Source organism: Stenella coeruleoalba, assembly GCF_951394435.1.
Source record: "Stenella coeruleoalba genome assembly, chromosome: 2".
Taxonomy (NCBI): domain Eukaryota; kingdom Metazoa; phylum Chordata; class Mammalia; order Artiodactyla; family Delphinidae; genus Stenella; species Stenella coeruleoalba.
This window is the reverse complement of record NC_137147.1, coordinates 65,659,428-65,680,450: the sequence shown is the minus strand read 5'-3', so window position 1 is coordinate 65,680,450 and position 21,023 is coordinate 65,659,428. Positions and strand designations below refer to the sequence as shown.

General features: G+C 33.1%; 1 protein-coding gene across 5 annotated transcripts in view; it reads left to right on the top strand.

Moving 5' to 3' along the window:
* ARHGAP5 (Rho GTPase activating protein 5) overlaps positions 1–20,442 on the top strand; it is a 75,219-nt gene extending 54,777 nt beyond the window's left edge. For 4 of the 5 annotated variants that reach the window (XM_079909434.1, XM_079909433.1, XM_079909431.1 and 1 more), the window contains 4 exons: positions 5,876–5,953; positions 8,725–8,856; positions 10,885–10,990; positions 16,078–20,441. In XM_079909434.1, the coding sequence (XP_079765560.1) occupies positions 5,876–5,953; positions 8,725–8,856; positions 10,885–10,990; positions 16,078–16,405 (644 nt within the window). In that variant the 3' untranslated portion in view covers positions 16,406–20,441. Of the gene's footprint in view, positions 1–5,875; positions 5,954–8,724; positions 8,857–10,884; positions 10,991–16,077 lie in introns of all 5 variants that reach the window. The other variant, XM_079909435.1, reaches the window with a different exon arrangement.
* The last annotated feature ends 581 nt before the right edge of the window (positions 20,443–21,023 follow it).

Here is a 21,023-nt window from a genome sequence, read left to right as displayed (position 1 = left end):
CAGGCGGACTCTCAACCACTGAGCCACCAGGGAAGCCCTGGAGTTGTTTTCTTATTACTGAGTTTTAAGAGTTCTTGGTATATTTTGGATAACAGTCCTTTACCAGATGTGTGTTTTGTAAATATTTACTCCCAGTCTGTGACTAGTCTTCTAATTCTCTTGATGTTGTCTTTCACAGAGCAGAAGTTTTTAATTTTAACAAAGTCCAGCTTATCAATATTTTTTTCACAGATTGTGTCTTTATCTAAAAAGGCATCACTGTAGCCAAGGTCATCTAGGTTTTTTACTATGTTGTCTTCTAGGAATTTTATAGCTCTCCATTTTACATTTAAGTTTGTGATCCATTTTGAGCTCATTTTATATATATATATATATATATATATATATATATATATATTTATATATATATAATTGGCTGTGTCAGATCTTAGTTGCAGCATGCAGGATCTTTTCATTGTGGCACGCATGCTCGCTCTTCGTTGCGGCGTGCAGGCTTCTCTCTAGTTGTGGCACACAGGCTCAGTAGTTGCGGCATGCAGGCTCCAGAGTGCGCGGGCTCAGTAGTTGCGGTGTGTGGGCTTAGTTACCCCATGGCGTGTGGGATCTTAGTTCCCCAACCAGGGATCAAACCCACGTCCCCTGCATTGGAAGGCAGATTCTTAACCACTAGACCACCAGGGAAGTCCCCAGTTTGAGTTCATTTTGTCAAGGGTGAAGGTCTGTGTCTAGATTCATTCTTTTGCATATGAATGTCCTATTTTTCTAGCACCTTTTGTTGAAGAGACTGTTTTTGCTCTGTTCTTATTGCCTTTGCTCCTGTGTCAAAGATTAGTTGACTGTTAATGGGTGTTTATTTCTGGGCTCTCTACTCTGTTCCATTGATCTATTGAATATTTCCCTCTTTTTTCCTCAATACCATATTGTCTTGATTACTGTAGCTTTATAGTAAATCTTAAAGTCATGTAACGTCAATCCTCCAACTTTGTTCTCTTTAAATATTGTCTTGGCTTTAAGTCTTATCCTCTCTATGTAAACTCTAGAATCAGTTTGTTGATAACCATAGAATAATTTTCTGGGAATTCGATTGGGGTTGCATTGAATCTGTAGATCAGGTTGGGAAGAACTGACAACCTGACTATTTTGTCTTCCTTTCCATGAACATGTTATATTTCTCCATTTACAGTTAGTTGACCCTTGAACAACGTGGGTTTGAACTGCGTGGGTCCACTTATACCTGGATATTTTTCAATAGTAAATACTATAGTACTACACAATCCATGGTTGGTTGAATCCGTGGATGTGGAGCAACAGTGGATACAGAGGGCCAACTATGAGTTATACATGGATGAACTACTGCATTGTTCAAGGGTCAGTTGCATTTAGTTCTTTGATTTCATTCGTCAGTTTTGTAGTTTTTCTTATATAGATCTTGTACATATTTGTTAGAAAATTTTCATTTTGGGACATGCTAATGTAAGTGGTATTGTGTTTTTAATTTCAAGGTCCATTTATTCCTTGGTATATAAGGGAAGAAGTTGATTTTTGTATCCTGCAACCTTGCTATAAGCACTTACTAGTTCAAGGATTTTTTTGGCAGATAGATTTTCTACATAGGCAATCATGTCATCTGTGAAAAATGATAGTTTTATGTCTTCTTTCCCAATTTGTATACCTTTGATTTCCTTTTATTGCTTTAGCAAGTACAAGAACTTCCAGTACTTTCAACCAGATGTTGAAAGGTATGGTGAGAGGGGACATCCTAGCCTTGTACCTGATCGTAGTGGGAAAGCTTTGAGTTACTTTGGGTACTAGACCCTTATCAGATAAATGATTTGCAAATATTTTCTCCCATCTTATAGGTTGTCTTTCTTGATAATGTCCTTTGATGCACAAAAGTTTTCAATATTGTTGAAATCCAATTTATCTTTATTTTGTTTCTTATGTGTTGGTGCTGTATCTAAGAATCCATTGCCAAACCCATTGACATGAAAATGTACTCCTGTGTTTTTTTCTAAGAGTTTTATGGTGTCAGTTCTTATATTTAGTAAGTATTTTCATCAGCAATTAGGACTAATTTTACTTAATTTTTTTATGCTTTGGATTCCTTTTATTTTTTTCTTGCCTAATCTAGCTAGAACTCCAGTACAGTGTTTATTAGAAGTCATGAAAGCAAACATCCTTGTTGATTCTCTGTTTTTCTACCTTTTTATTTTTGTATTCTACTTTTTATTTTGTTTATATCCATTTTACTTTTTATTATTTCCTTTGTCCTATGTAGGTCTCTTTGAGTTTATCCTGTTTTCAGTCCATTTAACTTCATGTATAGATTTGTAGGTTTCTTTTTCATATTTGGAAGTTTTCAGCCATTATTTTTTCAGATATTCTTCTTTCTCCTTTTCCCCTCTGGGAAAGTTTTTATGCTAGTGTTGGTATGCTTGATGGAGTCCCAGAAGTCTCTTTGGCTCTGTTCATTTTTCTTCATTCTTTCCTCTTTCTGCTCCCTAGACTGGATGATCTCAATTAACCAGTCTTTTAAGTTCATTGTTTCTTCTGTCTGCTAAAATCTGCTGTTAAACCTCTATAGTTTATTTTTCATTTTAGTTATTATACTTTACAGCTCCAGATTTTCTCTTTAGTTCTTTTAATAATTTCTTTGTATTTATTGATATTCTTCATTTGTTAAGTCATCATTCTCTTGGTTTTCTTTAGTTCTTTGTTCATGGTTTCCTGTAGCTTTTTGTACACCTTTAAAGATTGATTTAAAGTCTTTGTCTAGTAAGTGCAGTGACTGGGTTTCCTCATGGACAGTTTCTATTAATTTCTTTTTTTTCTACAATGGGCCATACTGGCTTCTTTCCATGCCTCTTAATTTTTTTGTTGAAAATAAGAGGTTTTGAATATTTTAACATAGTGAAACATAGGTAAGCCCTTGTGCTCTTTCTTCTGGGAGCCACCAGACAGGTCAAAATATGCAACTACAGTTCTTTGAGAATAAGATCTGTGTTGCTCCCTCTGGCACTTGAAACCTAAACCCAGAGTGCAGGCTGCCTTCCTTATGGTTGTTGCCCGTCTAGAGTGGCACCGGGAATGGTAGGTGGGCAGCTTAAATCTTCTTTCTTCAGCAAGCCTTCTAATGGTGGTTGTAATTTTTTTACTAGATTCCAGAGGTTCTGCAGAAGTTGATTCTGATACTTTTTGGCTGCTCATTAGTTGCTTTTATGGGGGAACCAAGCCCCAAAATTCCTTTCTCTATCTCTTTTGCTGATGTCACTTCCCATGGACATATTAATCTAACTTGTGGATTATCTACACACCTTACTTCTCCTTTACCATTTGTAATCTGTTTTATGACTTCAGTGAAACTCTTGTATCTGTTAGCAACTCAAAGAGAACTTAGACCATTTTAGAACTTCAGATATCAAGAGTTCTGTGTAGTGTAAGGATTAGTTACCTTTCTAATGAAGGAAAAAGGGGTGATGATATTTGGTTCAAACATATTTTAAATTTAGTTTTGGAATATTGGTATAGATTTTTAATACCTATATATTACTTGGAGGCCCAGGATAGATACTTTGGGTGATTTAAGTCAAAGTTAAACTTGTATAATTCACGTCTAGATAATTGAGTTGGCTTCCTCTTTTTTTTTTTTAAAGTCACTCATTAGTGAATGGAAGGCAAGATTTTTTATCATGGATGATTAAGCACCTTATAATTTTCATTTAGCAAATAAATGCTTATCACTATGTCAGGGTTTCTCAACCTCAGCATTATTGACATTTTGGGTGTTTTTAATTCTTTATTAGGCAGACACTTCAGGATCTAATCTATGGGCACTGCTTTTAGTAATCATGTCGTTTTTAACACCTTTAGTTTGGGAGAGTTGCTCAGCTTCTTTTGTTTTTCTTGACTTTGAGACTATCAGACTTTAAGCCACTAGTTTTAGCTTCCGTTGATGATTATTTTTTAGTCTCTCATTTTTTGTATGTTTATTGGTTGGCATTTTACTGTACAAATGAACTTTTTATTTCTCCTTCAATTTGAGGTTACTGTTTCCTCATTATTAGATTCAAATTATGCATTTTTGTTAGAAATACCACCAAAGTAATGTTGTATCCTTCTAAGTGCATCATATCTGTTGGGATAGGATGTTATTTTGTCCCACTGTAGATGATAATAATTTTGGTTATTTGGTGGTGTCTGCCATGCTTCACTGAAGTTAAAACTTTGGATTTAATAACTTTGACACTTTTATCAGTGGATTTTTGCTACCTTTATGACCATGAATTTCTGAATATAAAAAATTAGAATTAACATATTGTCCCATACAAGCACCTTGACATTTGTCCAGGGATAAATTTGACAAATTCTGCGTTTCTGTTGATTCTTTTTTTCTCCTTGGGATCAGAACAATACAATGCCTTATCAAATGGAGTCTCTTTCAGAAGTGCTTTCAGAAACTTCCCATTGAACATAGAGATAGGTTTTCGGCTGATGACACAAATATTAGATCTTTTGTTATTGTCCCACAAATCCCTGAGGCTCATCATTTTTTTTTAGTCTAATTTCTTTAGATTGGGTAATTTCTACTGATTTGTCTTCAAGTTCATTTATTCATTATCATTACTCTGTCATCACTTTTCTGTTATTGATCCCATTCAGTGAATTTGTTGTTTCTGTTACTGTATTTCTAGTTCTAAAATTTCCAGTTAGTTCCTCCTTATGTTTCTGTTTCTTTGCTAAAACTTTCTATTGGGAAGTTTGTTTCAAGTGTGTTTATAATTGTTCACTGAAGTGTTTTATGATGCTTTAAAATCCTTGTCAGATAATTCCACAACTGATATCTTTGTACTGGTGTCTGTTAATTGTTTTTTCTCATTCAGGTTGAGACTTTCTTGGTTCTTGGAATGATGAATGATTTTACTTTTATTATTATTGTATTCTAGACATTTTGGATAGTATGCTGTGAAACTTTGGATCTTATTTAAATCTATTTTAGCAGGCCTCCTCTGACACTGCACCAGGCAGGGGAAGTGCAGCTGCCTCATTACTACAAAGTGGGGCTGGAAGATTGGACTCCCCTCCCCACTTGATCTCTACCAGCCTCTGTTGACTACCATGGTGAAGAGGGGAGGGTACCTCTTACCTCAAGGTGGTAGTAGAAGTTCAGACTTGCCATTCAGTCCTTGCTGACACTCTAGAGAGGGGAAGGGGCACCTTTGTTACTGCTGGCAGAGGTAGAATTCTAGTCTCCCTACTTGGTTCCACTGATGTGGATGAGGAGGAGTGGATTCCATGGTGTTTGGCTGTAGTAGGGCAGTAACAGTAAAAAATGTTTTTGCTTCCTAGTCTGCACCTTTCCCAATCCTTTCACTAGAGAGAACTGGCTTTTCTTGTTGGTTTTCTGAGTGGTGTTTTGTTTTTATTTTTATTTTTTTGCCTGTGCTCATTGGTACTTCTGGGTTGCAGGCTTCTCTGTTGCCTGGTCTAAGATATGTAAGAAGCAAAAGGAAAACCCAGGGAACTCACTGTGTTGTTGTTCTTCAAATTCTGTGGTTGCTATTCAAATTCACTTTCTCTCCACCTTTCAGAGTCTTTTGACGTTTTTAATATATTGCACTTAGGAATTTTAGCTGTGTTTAGTGGACTAGGAAGAAATGTATCTTATTTTACATGGAACTGGGTAGGCTAAATGGTTTAAAATTAAGGTAGTCCATTAAGAACTTACTTTAAATGAAATGCTCAAGAATATTTTATTCTTAAAAATATTTTACCACCATATTTTCTAAGTCACTAAGATGTACATAAGGTTAAGTAAATTCTTTGTTATAGCTATATATTCATGTGTAAAAGTCTATTTATTTCTTTATTCTTTTAGGATTATGTACTGAAGGACTGTACCGTGTTAGTGGGAACAAAACTGATCAAGACAATATTCAGAAGCAGTTTGATCAAGGTAAGAAGATAATTATAGATATATTTATATATATATTTGATCAAGGTAAGATAATTATAGAAGATAAAATAAAATCATTGTTTTATTATTTCCCTCATTGAAATTTCATATGAAAACCTCCTAAGAATATGGATGTTTAGGGGAGAAAGTTTTGAAGTAGTATTGGAAGTATTTAATGGAACAGATACCACAGTCAACAAATGGGAGAGCTATAAATCCATTACCAGAATTAGAGAAGCAATAAATTGAGTTATGATGCATCATCATCTTTGTATATCACAGATTGCACCTATTTAAAGTTGTGATTTAAAAGGTTTTTTTTTTCCTTCATGATACTGGGCCAACTAACCATTAGGAAGTTTCAAAAAGCTGAATTTCCTACTCAAATTAAAGGAAATCTGTATGAGATCAAAGGTTTAAATGCAAAAAATGAAAACTAAGTTCTAGGGAGAAAAACGAGTGAATATATTTATAATCTTGGAGTAGGGAGAGGCCTAAACTTGACATGAAACCTAGAAAGGATGAACAAGATGATAAACTAGACTGCCTAAAAATGTAAAACTTCTGTATGAAATAGTGTATAAAGCAAACAGAATCAGGGGACAAACTGTAAACTTGGTGTGGCTGTGGAATTTCTTTGCTAGATTAAGCAATTCATATCAGAAGAAAGCAACCAACAAATATATGAAAATATGCTCAACCTCTGTCAGTTATAAAGAAATAAAAATTAAAACAAAAAGGTTGTATTTATTTTATTATGTGAGTGGAAAGGATTGTTGGTAGAGTGTAGGCAAGCAGGTATGTTGTATGCTGTTGGTTATGGGTGCTTCAGGTAGCTTTGTTGGAGAAATTCTATTTGTAAATACTTATGTTAGAAAAGTCTTTGTGTAAGCATACCAAGATATTTATTGCAGCATTGTTTGTATTTTGTTTTAAAGGTAGGGGGACCAATCCTGTTGATAAGTAGAATACTAGATAGCTGTATAAAATAATGAAGATTATATGTGTTGAAATGGTAAAATGTTGAGTGGTAAATGGTAAAGTTGAGTGGTGGGTGGGGTGTTTGTGTGTGTGCCTTGCTTTGAAAGACTGGTATTTCATTATTGCATGATATTTCAAATACCATACATTATTGCATGGTATTTCATTTAAAAAAACTTGTTAGAAGAACTGTTTAGACTTTAGCAAATTGGTACAATTTCACTTCAGGTAATGAAGGAAGAGTAGTCGTCAGTACCAGGGCCTTTTGAATTAGAGTTTCTGGTTTTGTTTTCTGGTTCTGCCACTTACTGTCTTTGTGGCCTAGGGAGGTTAACCTTTCTAAATCTCAACTTTTTCATATCTAGAATGGGAGTGATAAGAGTAACTGAGGAATAATGAGATAAATGCATATAACGAGTTTTCTGTGCCAGGCACCATGTTAAATGTTCACTGGGTAGCTGTTATTACAAGGAATATAGCCTGCCTAAGGACCTAAGCTTTAGTACATAAAAGTTGTTATCATAACATCTTTATAATATTTTTAAATGAAATAAATCTGAATGTTCAGTAATAGAATATTATGTAAATTTTTATATCTGGGAGAATGTTTTGTAGCCATTAGAATTGTTTATGTAGGGCAGAATGTAAGGATTGGTGATTCTTGGTTAAGGATATATGTGAGTTCTTTGTATTTTTATTATTCTTGCAAATTTTCTGCAAGTTTGAAATTACAATGAAATGTTACCTGCCCCCTCAAAAAGTTTTTAAAAGTTGCTTGTGAAATTTTATTAACCTTGGATAATGCCTTAAAAATTAAATCCAATATAAAATCTATCTATATATATATATTTTTTTTTTTTAATGAGCAGAAAAGGGCTGAAAGGAAACATGCTAAAGTATAAACAGTGATTATCTCTTGGTTATGGGAGTAATTTTTTATTATAAATATTCATTGTATTTATAATAAGGAAAATATTACTTTTTTAATAGCAAATTAACCTTATGATATACCTTTAATATGTTACATTCTTATTTTTTAAGTCAGAACTTCACTGATAAGTGTTTAAAGTGTTTTATATTAAAATTTTTTAAGTATAATTTCTCCACCAGGGAACTAGTAGATTTACACTGTAGATTACAATTTATATTGGCTTGCAGTATAATATTGTAGAAAAAACACACAAAAGTGGTCCTGCAATGTGAGAATAATAATGTATATTGAAACAATAAAATAGTGTTCGCCTTTTACCCCTTTTATGTCCAGTTAAGCATACTCCATGAGGTATAGTGATTTTGTTTTTTCTTCCAGTTTTATTGAGATAATAATTGACATACAGTACTGTATAAGGTGTACAACATAATGATTTGACTTATATATATCATGAAATGATTACCACAGTAAGTTTAGTGAACATCCATCATCCATCAAAACTTGAATTTATATGCATGATTCCTATCTTTTGTCTTTCTGCTTCCTTATGGCCTCTTTTAAATAGCTTATGTGAACAGAATGTTTCAAAAGAAGAGAGATGTCTCATATACTGACAAGCCTAATAGCATTTTTTTATTGTCACAGAAAATGCTTCTTACTTGGTTTTTTCTTTCCTTATCTATAGTTTGTCAGGCAAAATTATATTAAAACAATGGGGGAGGGATGAATCAGCCTGTGAAGAAAGGTGGTCCATGAGAAGACTTAAATGTCTTTGGATCTACAAGTATCCCTTTAACTTACTTCTCCTGTAATAAATTTAAATTTATTTTAGTTTTTAATTTTTATTTTTGTCTTATAGATCATAATATCAGTCTAGTATCAATGGAAGTAACAGTAAATGCTGTAGCTGGAGCTCTTAAAGCTTTCTTTGCAGATCTACCAGATCCTTTAATTCCATATTCTCTTCATCCAGAGCTATTGGAAGCAGCAAGTAAGTAAAAGCCTCCTTTTTTTTTTTTTTGAGAGGGATGATGATAGTGGGGTTTGTACATTGATTGCTTTGTGTTAAAATCAGTCATGCACTAGAATATGTAGCTAATAAAAATTCAGCTTCTAGAACTGTTTATTAAAGCTCTTTCCCTTTAAATAAATAGTTTTATCTAGGCTCCCAGATGACTAGGTGCTCTTAGAAGTTAGATCATTATACTAGAAGTTTGAGATTTGTGTTTTTAATTCAAACTCAAAGGCATTGTAAGAAAAAGAAATTAAGTCTTGGGCTTCCCTGCTGGCGCAGTGGTTGAGAGTCCGCCTGCCGATGCAGGGGACACGGGTTCGTGCCCCGGTCCGGGAAGATCCCACATGCTGCGGAGCGGCTGGGCCCGTGAGCCGTGGCTGCTGAGCCTGCGCGTCCAGAGCCTGTGCTCCGCAACGGGAGAGGCCACAACAGTGAGAGGCCCACCTACTGCAAAAAAAAAAAAAAAAGAAAAAAAGAAATTAAGTCTTCAAATGAATGTATCTGTAATGTACTTTAGTAACATATTAACCTGTGTATGGTCTGTACACATGTGTATATAAATATTTTTTAAGTCAAAGAAATTAACTTTGGCCTCATGTCTTAATTCAGTTTTTGAAAAAGACAGACAGGAAAATGGGTACTCATTCAGTATTGATTCCTACTTGGCATCATCATTCATCCAGATGTTTCTATGAATCAAATACTCATTTGTTATCTGGAAAATGAGACCAAAGGTCTATTTGAGTATCAGGTAACCTAGTGCTTAATCCACATTGTGTTCTCAATGGCTAAATTTAATGTAGTTTCTAAATATTTCTCTTTAATATTTCCTTTTGATTACAAGTCTTCAAGCTCTGTAGCATGAGACTACTTATAATACTTATTGTTAAAGTTCTCAGTTAATTTTCTTTTCATTGAAATCCACTTCAGTATATTGTCATAAGATGCAGTTGCCTTATACATTCTCTCATACGAAAACTAGGAAAATAGTCCAATTGATAGCTTAGATTTTCTTACGTTTTGGCCATGAACAATAGCCTCAGAACTTCCCTACTTAGGAAATATTGAGGGCTGATTTAGAAGTAATATGTGGCAAATGAGAAATTTGTTAGTACTTAGTGTACTACCATGAGTTGGTTGGCAGACTGGCCTCCTCCAGAGGAATCCATTGTTATTTTAGAAGAATGAACTGAATGAGGAAGAGCAGAGCAGTAAGGCACTCTGTCCTCTCCCATTTACAGCAGAGCCACATTTCAGTTATCCTGTTTCATAATTTGTGTAAATTTGGAAAGTAACTGAGCTAAATGCTTGTACTGCTTGTGCTACTTGTGAAGAACAATGTTTTATAAGCTAAGTGGATTATAAATAAGTATAATGCTTTAAATCAGGTGTTGGCAAACTGGCCTGTGGGCCAAATTTAGCGTGCCATCAGTTTTCAGAAGGCTTGCAAGCTAAGAATGTTTTTTTACATTTTTAAATGGTTGAAAAAATATTAAAAGAAAATTTTATGAAATACTAAAATTATATGAATTCAGATTTTTAAAGTTCTGTTGGATCACAGTCACTCTAGTTACATATTGTTTGTGGCCGCTTTTGTACCACTGCAGAGTTGAGTAGTTTCACCCACAAAGGCTAAAATACTTACTATCTGTAGCATGAATATTAAGAGCCTAACAGATTTGTAAGTAATTAGTTAATTCTAAATCAGTATCTAGTTATATAAGTTGCTTAGAGAAATTACTAATATACCATTTCCTATTTTGCCACCCCCAGGTTACTTTGATCTTCAGTTATTAGCTTTACTTGTGAAAAGGCTATTGTAAATAGATGGTAGTCTGTTTATTAGCAGGCTCTTTACAACATTTTCTTTGTTTTTGTTTCCGTCTCCTGATATGCTTTATATACATTCTTGATTGTCTCATACAATAAGCATAGCAGGAAGCTTTATCAATATTTTTTAATGTTTGTGTTTCACACAAATTCCTCGCTACTTTAATTTTACAGAAATCCCGGATAAAACAGAACGTCTTCATGCACTGAAAGAAATTGTTAAGAAATTTCATCCTGTTAACTATGATGTATTCAGATATGTAATAACACATCTAAACAGGTATTTTTATTTTTCGTTTTTGCAAATAAAATGCACTACGGATTTCAAACACGTAACTTTATAAATTGGGTGATCATAGAATAGAGAAAGAGAGACTAATTTAAACATGCAGTTCAATTTTGGTTCTCTAAATTAGTTTTTCTGTATTTTTAAAATAGATTTTTCATCAACTTGTTTAAAGAAAGGTATATGACCCTTTTAGTATCTAACATGATTATATAAATAATAAGTGTGGTGAGTACTTTTTTTTTGTCACTGCTGTTCTTTAACAATTCTCTTCTATAGAATCTTAGAATTTTAGTTATGAAATGACACTTAGATAATTAACCAGATCAACCTATTTGAAGTTGGAAAGGTTGAGGTTTAAAGAGAGAAATCATATGCTCAAGTGACACATCTTATAACTAGAATCCAAGTTTTATTAAGTGGTTTAATTGCCTCTTCTTTTGTACTGTGTCTCTTTTGTGTATCTTGCTTGTTTTGTTTGGATATTCTTCATAGTGAAATTTTATTAGAAACTTGAATTCATATTACTATCCACCTTGACTGTGACTGAAATGCAGGACATTAATCCTATATCAAAAGCCTTAAATATGTTAAGCTTCAAGTTTATACTTTTTTCTATAAAGATACTCTTCCCAACACCATTTCTTAAATGAAAGGCAATATTAATATTGTATAATAGCGTAAAGCTCAAGACTGTGGAATTAAATAGGCTTGGCTTTGAAACATTTTTAGTTCTGTGGCTTTGGACAAATACTTCACCCTGCCTAAGTCTTGATTTTTCTCAACTATAAGAATGAGAAGAATAATAGCTCACAAAGTTGTTATTGAGACTGAATAGAATTATTAGTATTTGTACTACATTTTTCAAAAGTCTACTCTTCACAGTATTTTCTACTAACATTTTAACGAACTGAGGTTTGGTTTTTTTTAACTAATAATGTCAGTGTCCAAAACAAATACATTTCAGTCTATACCTCTTAAAAGAGAGTATTAAGCAGTGTTTAAAGTTTTTTTGTTGTTATCAATGTAGCATAAAATTATATTAGCACTTCTGGTAACTCTTCTCTGGGGTCTCCGTCTGTGAGAAAATACCAACACACATAGTATTGCAGTATAATTAGTGGAATTTCCTCTTTTGAAAATTACCATGCAACGTGGTTCATGATTTAACAGATGTGTACAGGGCACTACAGGAGACCTTACCCAATATGGAATGTAGGGATGGTATATGAACATATTATTGTATTGCCTGATTAAAGTGCTGAAACAAGAATTGGACTTTATTAAAAACAATAGGGAAAAGAGACAAAGGGAAGAGCATATGCAAAGAATCACAGTGCTAGCCCACCATCAATGTTATATTAAGACACTTAACTGTGTTTGACTCCAGTGATACAACAGTTAATGACAGGCATATTTGGCATGTTGAGGAACAGCAAAAAGGCCTGTGTGGTTTGAGCAGAGTGAAGGATAGGGCAGTACTACCCAGAGTTTAGCCTATTGATTAGTTTTAGTCCTCAAAATATTTTACTGACAAGGAGGTTGCTTTCATGTCTATCACTAAGTGCACTGTTGAGTTCAGCTGACATTTATGGGGGGTGGGGTGGGGAGCAAGACTTTGTCAATGAAACAAGCATTGCATGATTGTTACTCTGAATGGTATGGGGAGCCACTAGAGAGTAGAACAGAGAAATAGTATCATCAGACTTAAATTTTAGAACAAACACTCAACTATTGATTATAATGGATGTACTCTTTGTGACAGGTACTCTTGTAAACCCTATACAGACATAGCAGTAAATAAAATAATCACATTTCATGGAACTTTACATTCCAGTATAGGAAATAAATGATAAATATATATTGGGTGATTGACAGATTGCAAAAATTAATCCATGGAGCTGTTCTTTGGATGTATTTTCTCTCACCTTCCATATTCAGTGAGTTATTGTGTCAAATTAGTTTTTTCTCCTGATTAGTTTTCCTTTTCATTCCTCTGCCACTGCTTTAGTTTAAATTTTATCATTTCTCATTTAGGAAACTCTAGTTTGTCATTGAGCTCTCTCTCTGCCTATTTTTCTTCTTGATTCTCCCTTGATCCTGATGCCAGAATGATCTTTCTAAAAGTTCTTTGTGTAAAGATCACTTACATCCTAAAGGAAAAAAATCTGAATTGTTTATCATTAAGTGGCCTAGTTCTAACTTACTCTGTTAAATCTCCTTTCCTTTTCCACCGTGCAACACCAAGTGCCACTGTATTAAACTAATAGGACTTAACCGAAAGTATCAATTTGTGCCTGGTCCCTTATCACATCTTAACATGACTGCCTCAGTCTTTCTCAAAATTCAGTCCTCAAAGCAGCAGCATCAGCATCACCTGGGAACTTGTTAGGAATGCAAATTATCAGGCCCCACCCCAGACATCCTTATCAATCTGTTTTAACAGGCCCTCCAGGAAGTTCTGATACACACTGAGAATCTGTTTGTTTGCTTTTTTATCGAAGTATGGTTGATTTACAATGTCATGTTAGTTTTCAGGTGTACAGCAAAGTGATTCAGTTATATATATTCTTTTTTTAGATTCTTTCCATTATAGGTTATTAAAAGCTATTGAATATAGTTCCTGTGCTATACAGTATTGCTTATCTATTTTATATATAGTAGTGTTTATCTGTTAATCCCAAACTCCTCATTTATCCCCCACACACCCTTTCACTTTTGGTAACCATAGGTTTGTTTTTTGTGTCTGTGAGAATCTGTTTCTGTTTTGTAAATAAGTTAATTTGTATCATTTTTTTTTTTTAGATTCCACATATAAGTGATATCATATGGTATTTATCTTTCTCTTTCTGCCTTACTTTGCTTAACATGATAATCTCTAGGTCCATCCATGTAGCTGCAAATGGCATTATTTCATTCTTTTTTGTGGCTGAGCAATATACCATTGTGTGTGTGTGTGTGTATATCTATCTATCTATCTATCTATCTCTCTCTATATATATACATACATACACACCATATCTTCCATGTCTTAGCTATTGTAAGTAGTGCTGCTGTGAACATTGGGGTGCATATATCATTTCAAATTAGAGCTTTCATCTTTTCTGGATATATGCCCAGGAGTGGGATTGCTGGATCATATGGCAACTCTATTTTTAGTTTTTTAAGAAACCACCATACTGTTCTCCATAGTGGCTGCACCAATTTACATTCCCAACAACAGTGTAGGAGGGTTCCCTTTTCTCCACAGCCTCTACAGCATTTATTATTTGTAGACTTTTTGATGGTGGCCGTTCTGAGCAGTTTGTGATGGTATCTCGTTATAGTTTTGATTTGCATTTCTCTAATAACTAGTGATGTTGAATATCTTTTCATGTGCTTCTTGGCCATCTGTATGTCTTCTTTGGAGAAATGTCTATGTAGGTCTTCTGCCCAGTTTTTGATTAGGTTGTTTGTTTTTTGATACTGAGCTGTTTGTGTATTCGGAAATTAACCCCGTGTCAGTCACATCCTTTGCAAATATTTTCTCTCCGTAGGTTGTCTTTTCATTTTGTTTATGGTTTCCTTTGCTATGCAAAAGCTTATAAGTTTGATTTGGTCCCAGTTGTTTATTTTTGCTTTTATTTCTGTTGCCTTAGGAGACTGACCTGAGAACACATTGCTACGATTTATGTCAGAGAATGTTTTCCCTATGTTTGTTAGGGGTTTTATGGTGTCATGTCTTATATTTAAATTTTTAAGCCATTTCGAATTTATTTTTGTATACGATGTGAGAGAGTGTTCTAACTTCATTGATTTACATACTGCTGTCCAACTTTTCCAACATCATTTGCTGAAGAGACTGTCTTTTCTCCATTGTATATTCTTGCCTCCTTTGTCAAAGATTAATTGACCATAGGTGTGTGGGTTTGTTTCTGGGCTCTCTCTTGTGTTCCAGTGATCCATATGTCTGATTTTGTGCCAGTACCGCTCTGTTTTGATTACTATAGCTTTGTAGTATCTGAGAACCACTGTTTTGACTAAATTACTCTTTCTTCCTACTGTTTTACTAACACCCATCACCCTTGGCTCAACTCAAACATTACCTCTTCAAGGACCCTGACCACCCTCATCTAACTGATTTGCTACCTTTCCTTTGTACTTTTTGACTCAACAATTAGATTTGATGCCCATATTCATGTCTTTCAAATCTATGGGTATTTTCAGAACCTATACTTGACTACCACATAGACACACCTGACTGGGCCCCTCTATACACTATATTTTAACAGAGGTTGACTTTATTCTGAATATTCTAATTTAGTTTCTTAACAAATAGTAATAACTTTTACCACAGAACACATGTTTTTAGAGCACTTATTTTGCCTCAGATGAGCAACTCCTGTGTTTGGGGGTGTGGGTCCTTTGGTTTAGATTTTTAATTTTTTGATATACAAATTCAAATAAAAAATTTTCCTGCTACCTTGCATATTGGGCTGTTTCTTCATGTGTGAATGAGAGGATTGGATAAAATACCTAAACTTTCCTCCCAATTTAATAATTTTGAGTTAAAATTCAAGATTTGCTTCTTATGTTTCTTGTTTATTACAGACAATGGTAGCAGTGCTTGCTCACATATTTAAAAGACTGGATGCAAAATAGTTAACATATGGTCGTTTGTAAATTATTTATTGTCAGATCAAAAGAATTTTAAGGTAGAATTTGCTCTGTGAACTGTTGTCATTGAAATTAAATTTGTAACGATGTACAAGGTAGTTAATGATTAAAAAGATTGTTTTCTGGAATACTAGAAACTTGAGTTTTTTGAAAGTTGAAAAGTCTCCCGGTTGGAGGATATGATAGTTTTTCCAAAGTAAAAACCATCTTTGGTTCTCATAAGGAATGGATTTTACTGCTTTTTTCTGTTATTAGAATGTAGTTGAACATGGAATGCACAAGCAGGAAAATGTTTTAAATTTGAAGTTAAGATTTTTAAAAAAGGTAAAACCAAATCATCTGAAATAATTATCCAGCTCTCAGATTCTTTAATTGCAATGAGTTTTGACTGGTTTCTAATTTTTTTTTTCCTATCATAATTTCAGGGTCAGTCAGCATAATAAAGTCAACCTAATGACAGCAGACAACTTATCCATCTGTTTTTGGCCAACTTTGATGAGACCTGATTTTGAAAATCGAGAGTTTCTGTCTACCACCAAGATCCATCAATCTGTTGTTGAAACATTCATTCAACAGTGTCAGTTTTTCTTTTACAATGGAGAAATTGTGGAAACTGCGAACACTGTGGCTCCTCCACCACCTTCAAACCCAGGACAGTTGGTGGAACCAATGGTACCGCTTCAGTTACCACCACCATTGCAACCTCAGCTGATACAACCACAGTTACAGACGGATCCTCTTGGTATTATATAAGTAGGAAGTGATTGCAGACAGCCTGAAATTGGACAAAAGCAAATCTAGGCATGCATGTTTCAGGGTTCAGTAGTATACTTCATGTTTCTTACAGATAATTCACATTCAAAATAATGAAACATTTTCTCTTTGAACTATATGGTATTCCTTATTCATTTACATTACAAATCTAAGACCATGTGATAAGCATGACTGGAGAGGTTTAATTTTTATAAACAAAAATAGCTATAAAATACAAAGCTGCTGTTGCATGCAACCTTATTGCAATCAGTATATCATTCCTGTGGCATTTTCTGTCACATTATATTGTGAATAAAATTTTTCTATAGAAATTAAATGATTTAAAAACTCACGTATATGAAACATTTAATGCTTTCCAGCCTGCTTTATGGCTGGTTTTGTTATTTGATGTGCTAATTTGAGCAACTTAATTTACTTTTATCAGTCTGTATAGATAACTAAAAGCCCAGTTAAGTATTTTATAATTTCAGGCTACTTATGCCATGCTTGGGATGTTGTTTGAAAGAAAGAAAAGTACACTTAACATATTTCTGCACCTTCATCTTCTAAGTAAACCTGTGGATGATCTGATGGGGGTAAATGGATATATTTCTTGTACACACATACCAAGGACATGCTTGTGGCTAAAGTGAGTTGATAATGTTGTGCAAAGGATAGTTGTCACCAACTCATTTCTTTATAGTCCATGATGAAACAAACATCTTGTATACTGTTAATTCTGTAAACAGATGCATGTTCAAAAGATCTATTATGGTCTTGTAATCTTAATCTAATATATTTTAGATATTTTAATTTTTTCCCTCTTGGGAAATACATTTAGTATAGTGTAGAAAATACTTCATGACATTTTCATATAAGGTTATATAACTTTTCATACATAAACATGAAATTTGTTGTAGAAAATTCTTTAAACCAAACATTTTAATCTAGGACTTCAATTTAAATCTGTCCCTTGAATCTATTTTTATGTGGCCCTTAAAAACATATCCAAAAATCCATTGCTAATATAGCAATAAAAATACTTTGGGTACTGACAGCCTCTTTGGAGTATGTATATATAAAGTTGCATACTTGTATTCATATTCTTTTCTGTGATATGTTGTACTAAAATCCAAAGTGGCTTTTGCACCATTTTTTAAACCAATTTTTTCCTTTGATGTTGGTACCAGATTTGCTGTAAATGACTGCTGCTTTGGAGGTTAAACATTTCTTTAGTGAAGTTACAACCAGAACACGAAATTATGGATAAAATTTTCAGAATAAGTGGCATAGGTAAATTTTGTTAGGCTTTATTCAAAATTTGTTCATTATCAAACCATGCCGGTTTTTTTCCCAGAAAGGGAAAAAATGGTTTTTTTGTTGCTAGGTTATATTTTGTGTAGTAAAGAAAAAATTCTTTGGTCCACATTGTAATCTTCATACTGCAATTTTAAGGTTGTCTTATGTGTACTGTAGTAAATAGATGATTTTGAGATTTGAGGCTCCTAAGAGTTTGATTTACTCCATTTTTTCCTAAAATAAATATTGTCTTTCCCAACTGTTATGTCCTAGGTATTGTACTTCTAATTTTAACTTCAGAATCAAGATGTTGACATGAACCAGGCTGCTGTTGAAGTACATGTATATTATAAATTATCTTATTTGTGTTATACTCTTACATGTTATTATCTTTTCTAAGAAAACAAAGTCCCTATTATTCCTATTGCAAAGCACACAGGAATTAAGAAAGTACAGTAATTTTTAAAAAGAAAAATCTGGTAAATGTAGTATTCTTAACTTGTTCTATATTACTTATACCTATTGTCTATATAGCTTTAATTTATAGCTGTCAGTTTAACATCGGCATGTCTGGCAAAGAAAATTAAACTTTAAGAGTTTTATAAACTGTTTCTAGGTTGCTAAAGAATTTATTTTTCTACTATATATGGTATAGACAAAGCTCAAAACTATGTACAGGAAAAAAGCCTGACTATTTCTTTTGGAAGTAGGCTGAAAAGAGAATTTTCAGAACTGTTCATGTCTTCAGTTCATTTGGTCATAACTTTGCTATTGTAATATGTGAATCCCAGTTTATTTAAGCTATTCTCTTTTATACTGTGTTAATTTAACTTTCATGTGCATTTAGTACAACTTTTGTTATTGAAACTAGCATTTACCATTTTCCACATTTACTACCTTACACCTTCCCAAAAATTTATCTCCACTTTTCTATGCATTCTATAATTGATTTGAAAAGCTTCATAGTGGGTCATTTAAAATTCTACTTTTGGTTCACTTAACAGATAGGTTACAGTTAATTGAAAATTAAAATACGGTTTAAAGCTCAGTCTGTTACACTGAATTGATTGCGTTTGTTTTTGCCAAGGGTTTAGATATGTTTTTAAATATTAGAAAAATAATGCTAAAAACAATAATATGATTAAACTTTTTTCTGGTAAGTTACTGGAAGGTTTCACTGTTTAGGGAACTATCATATATGAAACTTCTTAAAGGATGAAAAGAATATTAGGTAGTCTCGTAATTATGCGTAAACATTAAGGCATTATATTTTACAGTTTTAAATAAAATTCCATCTACACACATGTTGCCATCGTTTCATTTAAGCTTCAGTGCTTGTAATTATTACAGTATTGTACTTAACAGTATCTAGATTAGCAGTATAAAGAAGCGTAGTGGAATTCTCAAATTTTCAGTAGATTTATGGGAAGTCAAATTCTATTCAACAAACACTTATTAGGATATACAATTAATTTTAGAACAAAATTCCAGGCACAACATATTTTCATTTGAAATGGTATTTGTTAGTAGTGCTTATTTTTTCCAACATTTACAATGTAAATAATGTAGGTAGCAGCAATCTAACTTAGCCAAAAAGCAGCTTTTATTTTCCATACTGTATGTAAATAATGTAGACTTTTTTTTTTGAGGTACTGCAATTTAATTTCTAATATCTCTTAGATAGGAACAAAAAGGAACAATTGGAATAAGAACTTAGGCCTTAGCTTCCATGTGATTTTTAGTTTTTTATACAGTAATAATTGTGATGCTATTTGTCAACTGGATATAAATATATATATATAATTTTAAAAAGTCAAAAGTGCTTTGTTTCTTCGTTTATAATTAATGTAATTTTGTGCTTCACCAACAGGATGCTGCAGTAAATTAAATATCAGTGAAGCTTCTTCTGTATGAAGAATGCTGTGAATAAAACATTAAGAAGCTGTGTAATTTTAAGTTATAGTTGCCTCTAATTTTACCATTTTATTGGTAAAAATCAACTAATATTTTTTCATAAAATAGGAAAATGTTTTTAAAATTGTGATGAAAATTTTAGTAGGGAAGTGTATTATTGAGCTTTTACTGTACCCATGAGAGGAGATCTAAAATTTATTCTGGATGTATACATACAGATGAAAATTAATTTTTAAATGTTTAGGAAAACAGGATTGCACAGATTTCTAAGACTCAAATGTTACCTGGAATTTCGAGCTGTGGCTAGACATATTTTGAGCCACTGAAAATTTTTTGAAGGCTATTCTAGTTTATAACAGAGGTGCTAACATTGAACAACAATATTTTTATTTTCTTCATGGTTTATGAATATTAGGTCAAACTTCTATAGGTATATGTTGTCAGATTCTATGGATCTGGTGAGGTCAGTTTGACCTGAATCATTTTATTTGTTTATCTTGAGTTTAATCCTTTTAATTAAGTTCCTTAATTCTTAGGCTGAACAATTTCTGATTTGTTTCAGAACTTTATGGGACACTTAAAATTTTTTATTGTGTCTGAACTGTTAAAGTTCTTAGCATTTTCAATTTATCAAATGTCTGAAAATAAAATTTTCTAAGGTTTAATAAGGGAAGGAACTACTCTTCAAAATTGATTTGTTATGGTAGGATCTGTGTGTAGTTGAGAAGACTGTACAAGCATGAATGACATCTCATATCCAATATCCAGTCGTTAGATGTGATCCAAGTACCATGATCTTTTTAAAGCAGTTAAAAATCTACTAACTAAGGAACTTTGGGAATATCCACTATTCAGTTGGTCCTCATCATCATCCTATAAGCATGAGGCCATTTTTTTTTTCCCTTACAATATTAGTTTTAACTCTTGGGGTGTGTTTGGGGGGTGGCGCTGGGTGGGAAGGATCCACAGTTCTCACATTGTTTAAGTCTTAAAATGTTCAATATTAGTCTGTAGAAATTTTGCAGGCAGTAGGAATGATTTTGAAAAGCTAATCAATGGTAGTCAAAGGTAGGATTTCAGTTATAACTAAGTTTAATGTATAAAATTATAAACCTTGAAATTAATGCAGTGCTGGCAGTTCTGGTTTAGTTATTTTTACTCATCATTAGAAGAGTGCCAAGACCTGCAGTATACGCACTTCTGCTGTAAGTAGTTGTCAAGGAATTTGTACTTTAGAAACGACCTAATACTTGTTTATTCCCACAGTATAGTTTTTCTATTCAGCTTTATTTGCCTCATAAAATTTATTCATAAATTTATTATGAACTATTTAATAATGGCTTTCTTGTTCTAATAGTTTATCTGATACTTAGTTAAGATTCCCTTAGTGTTAAAACCTATTTTT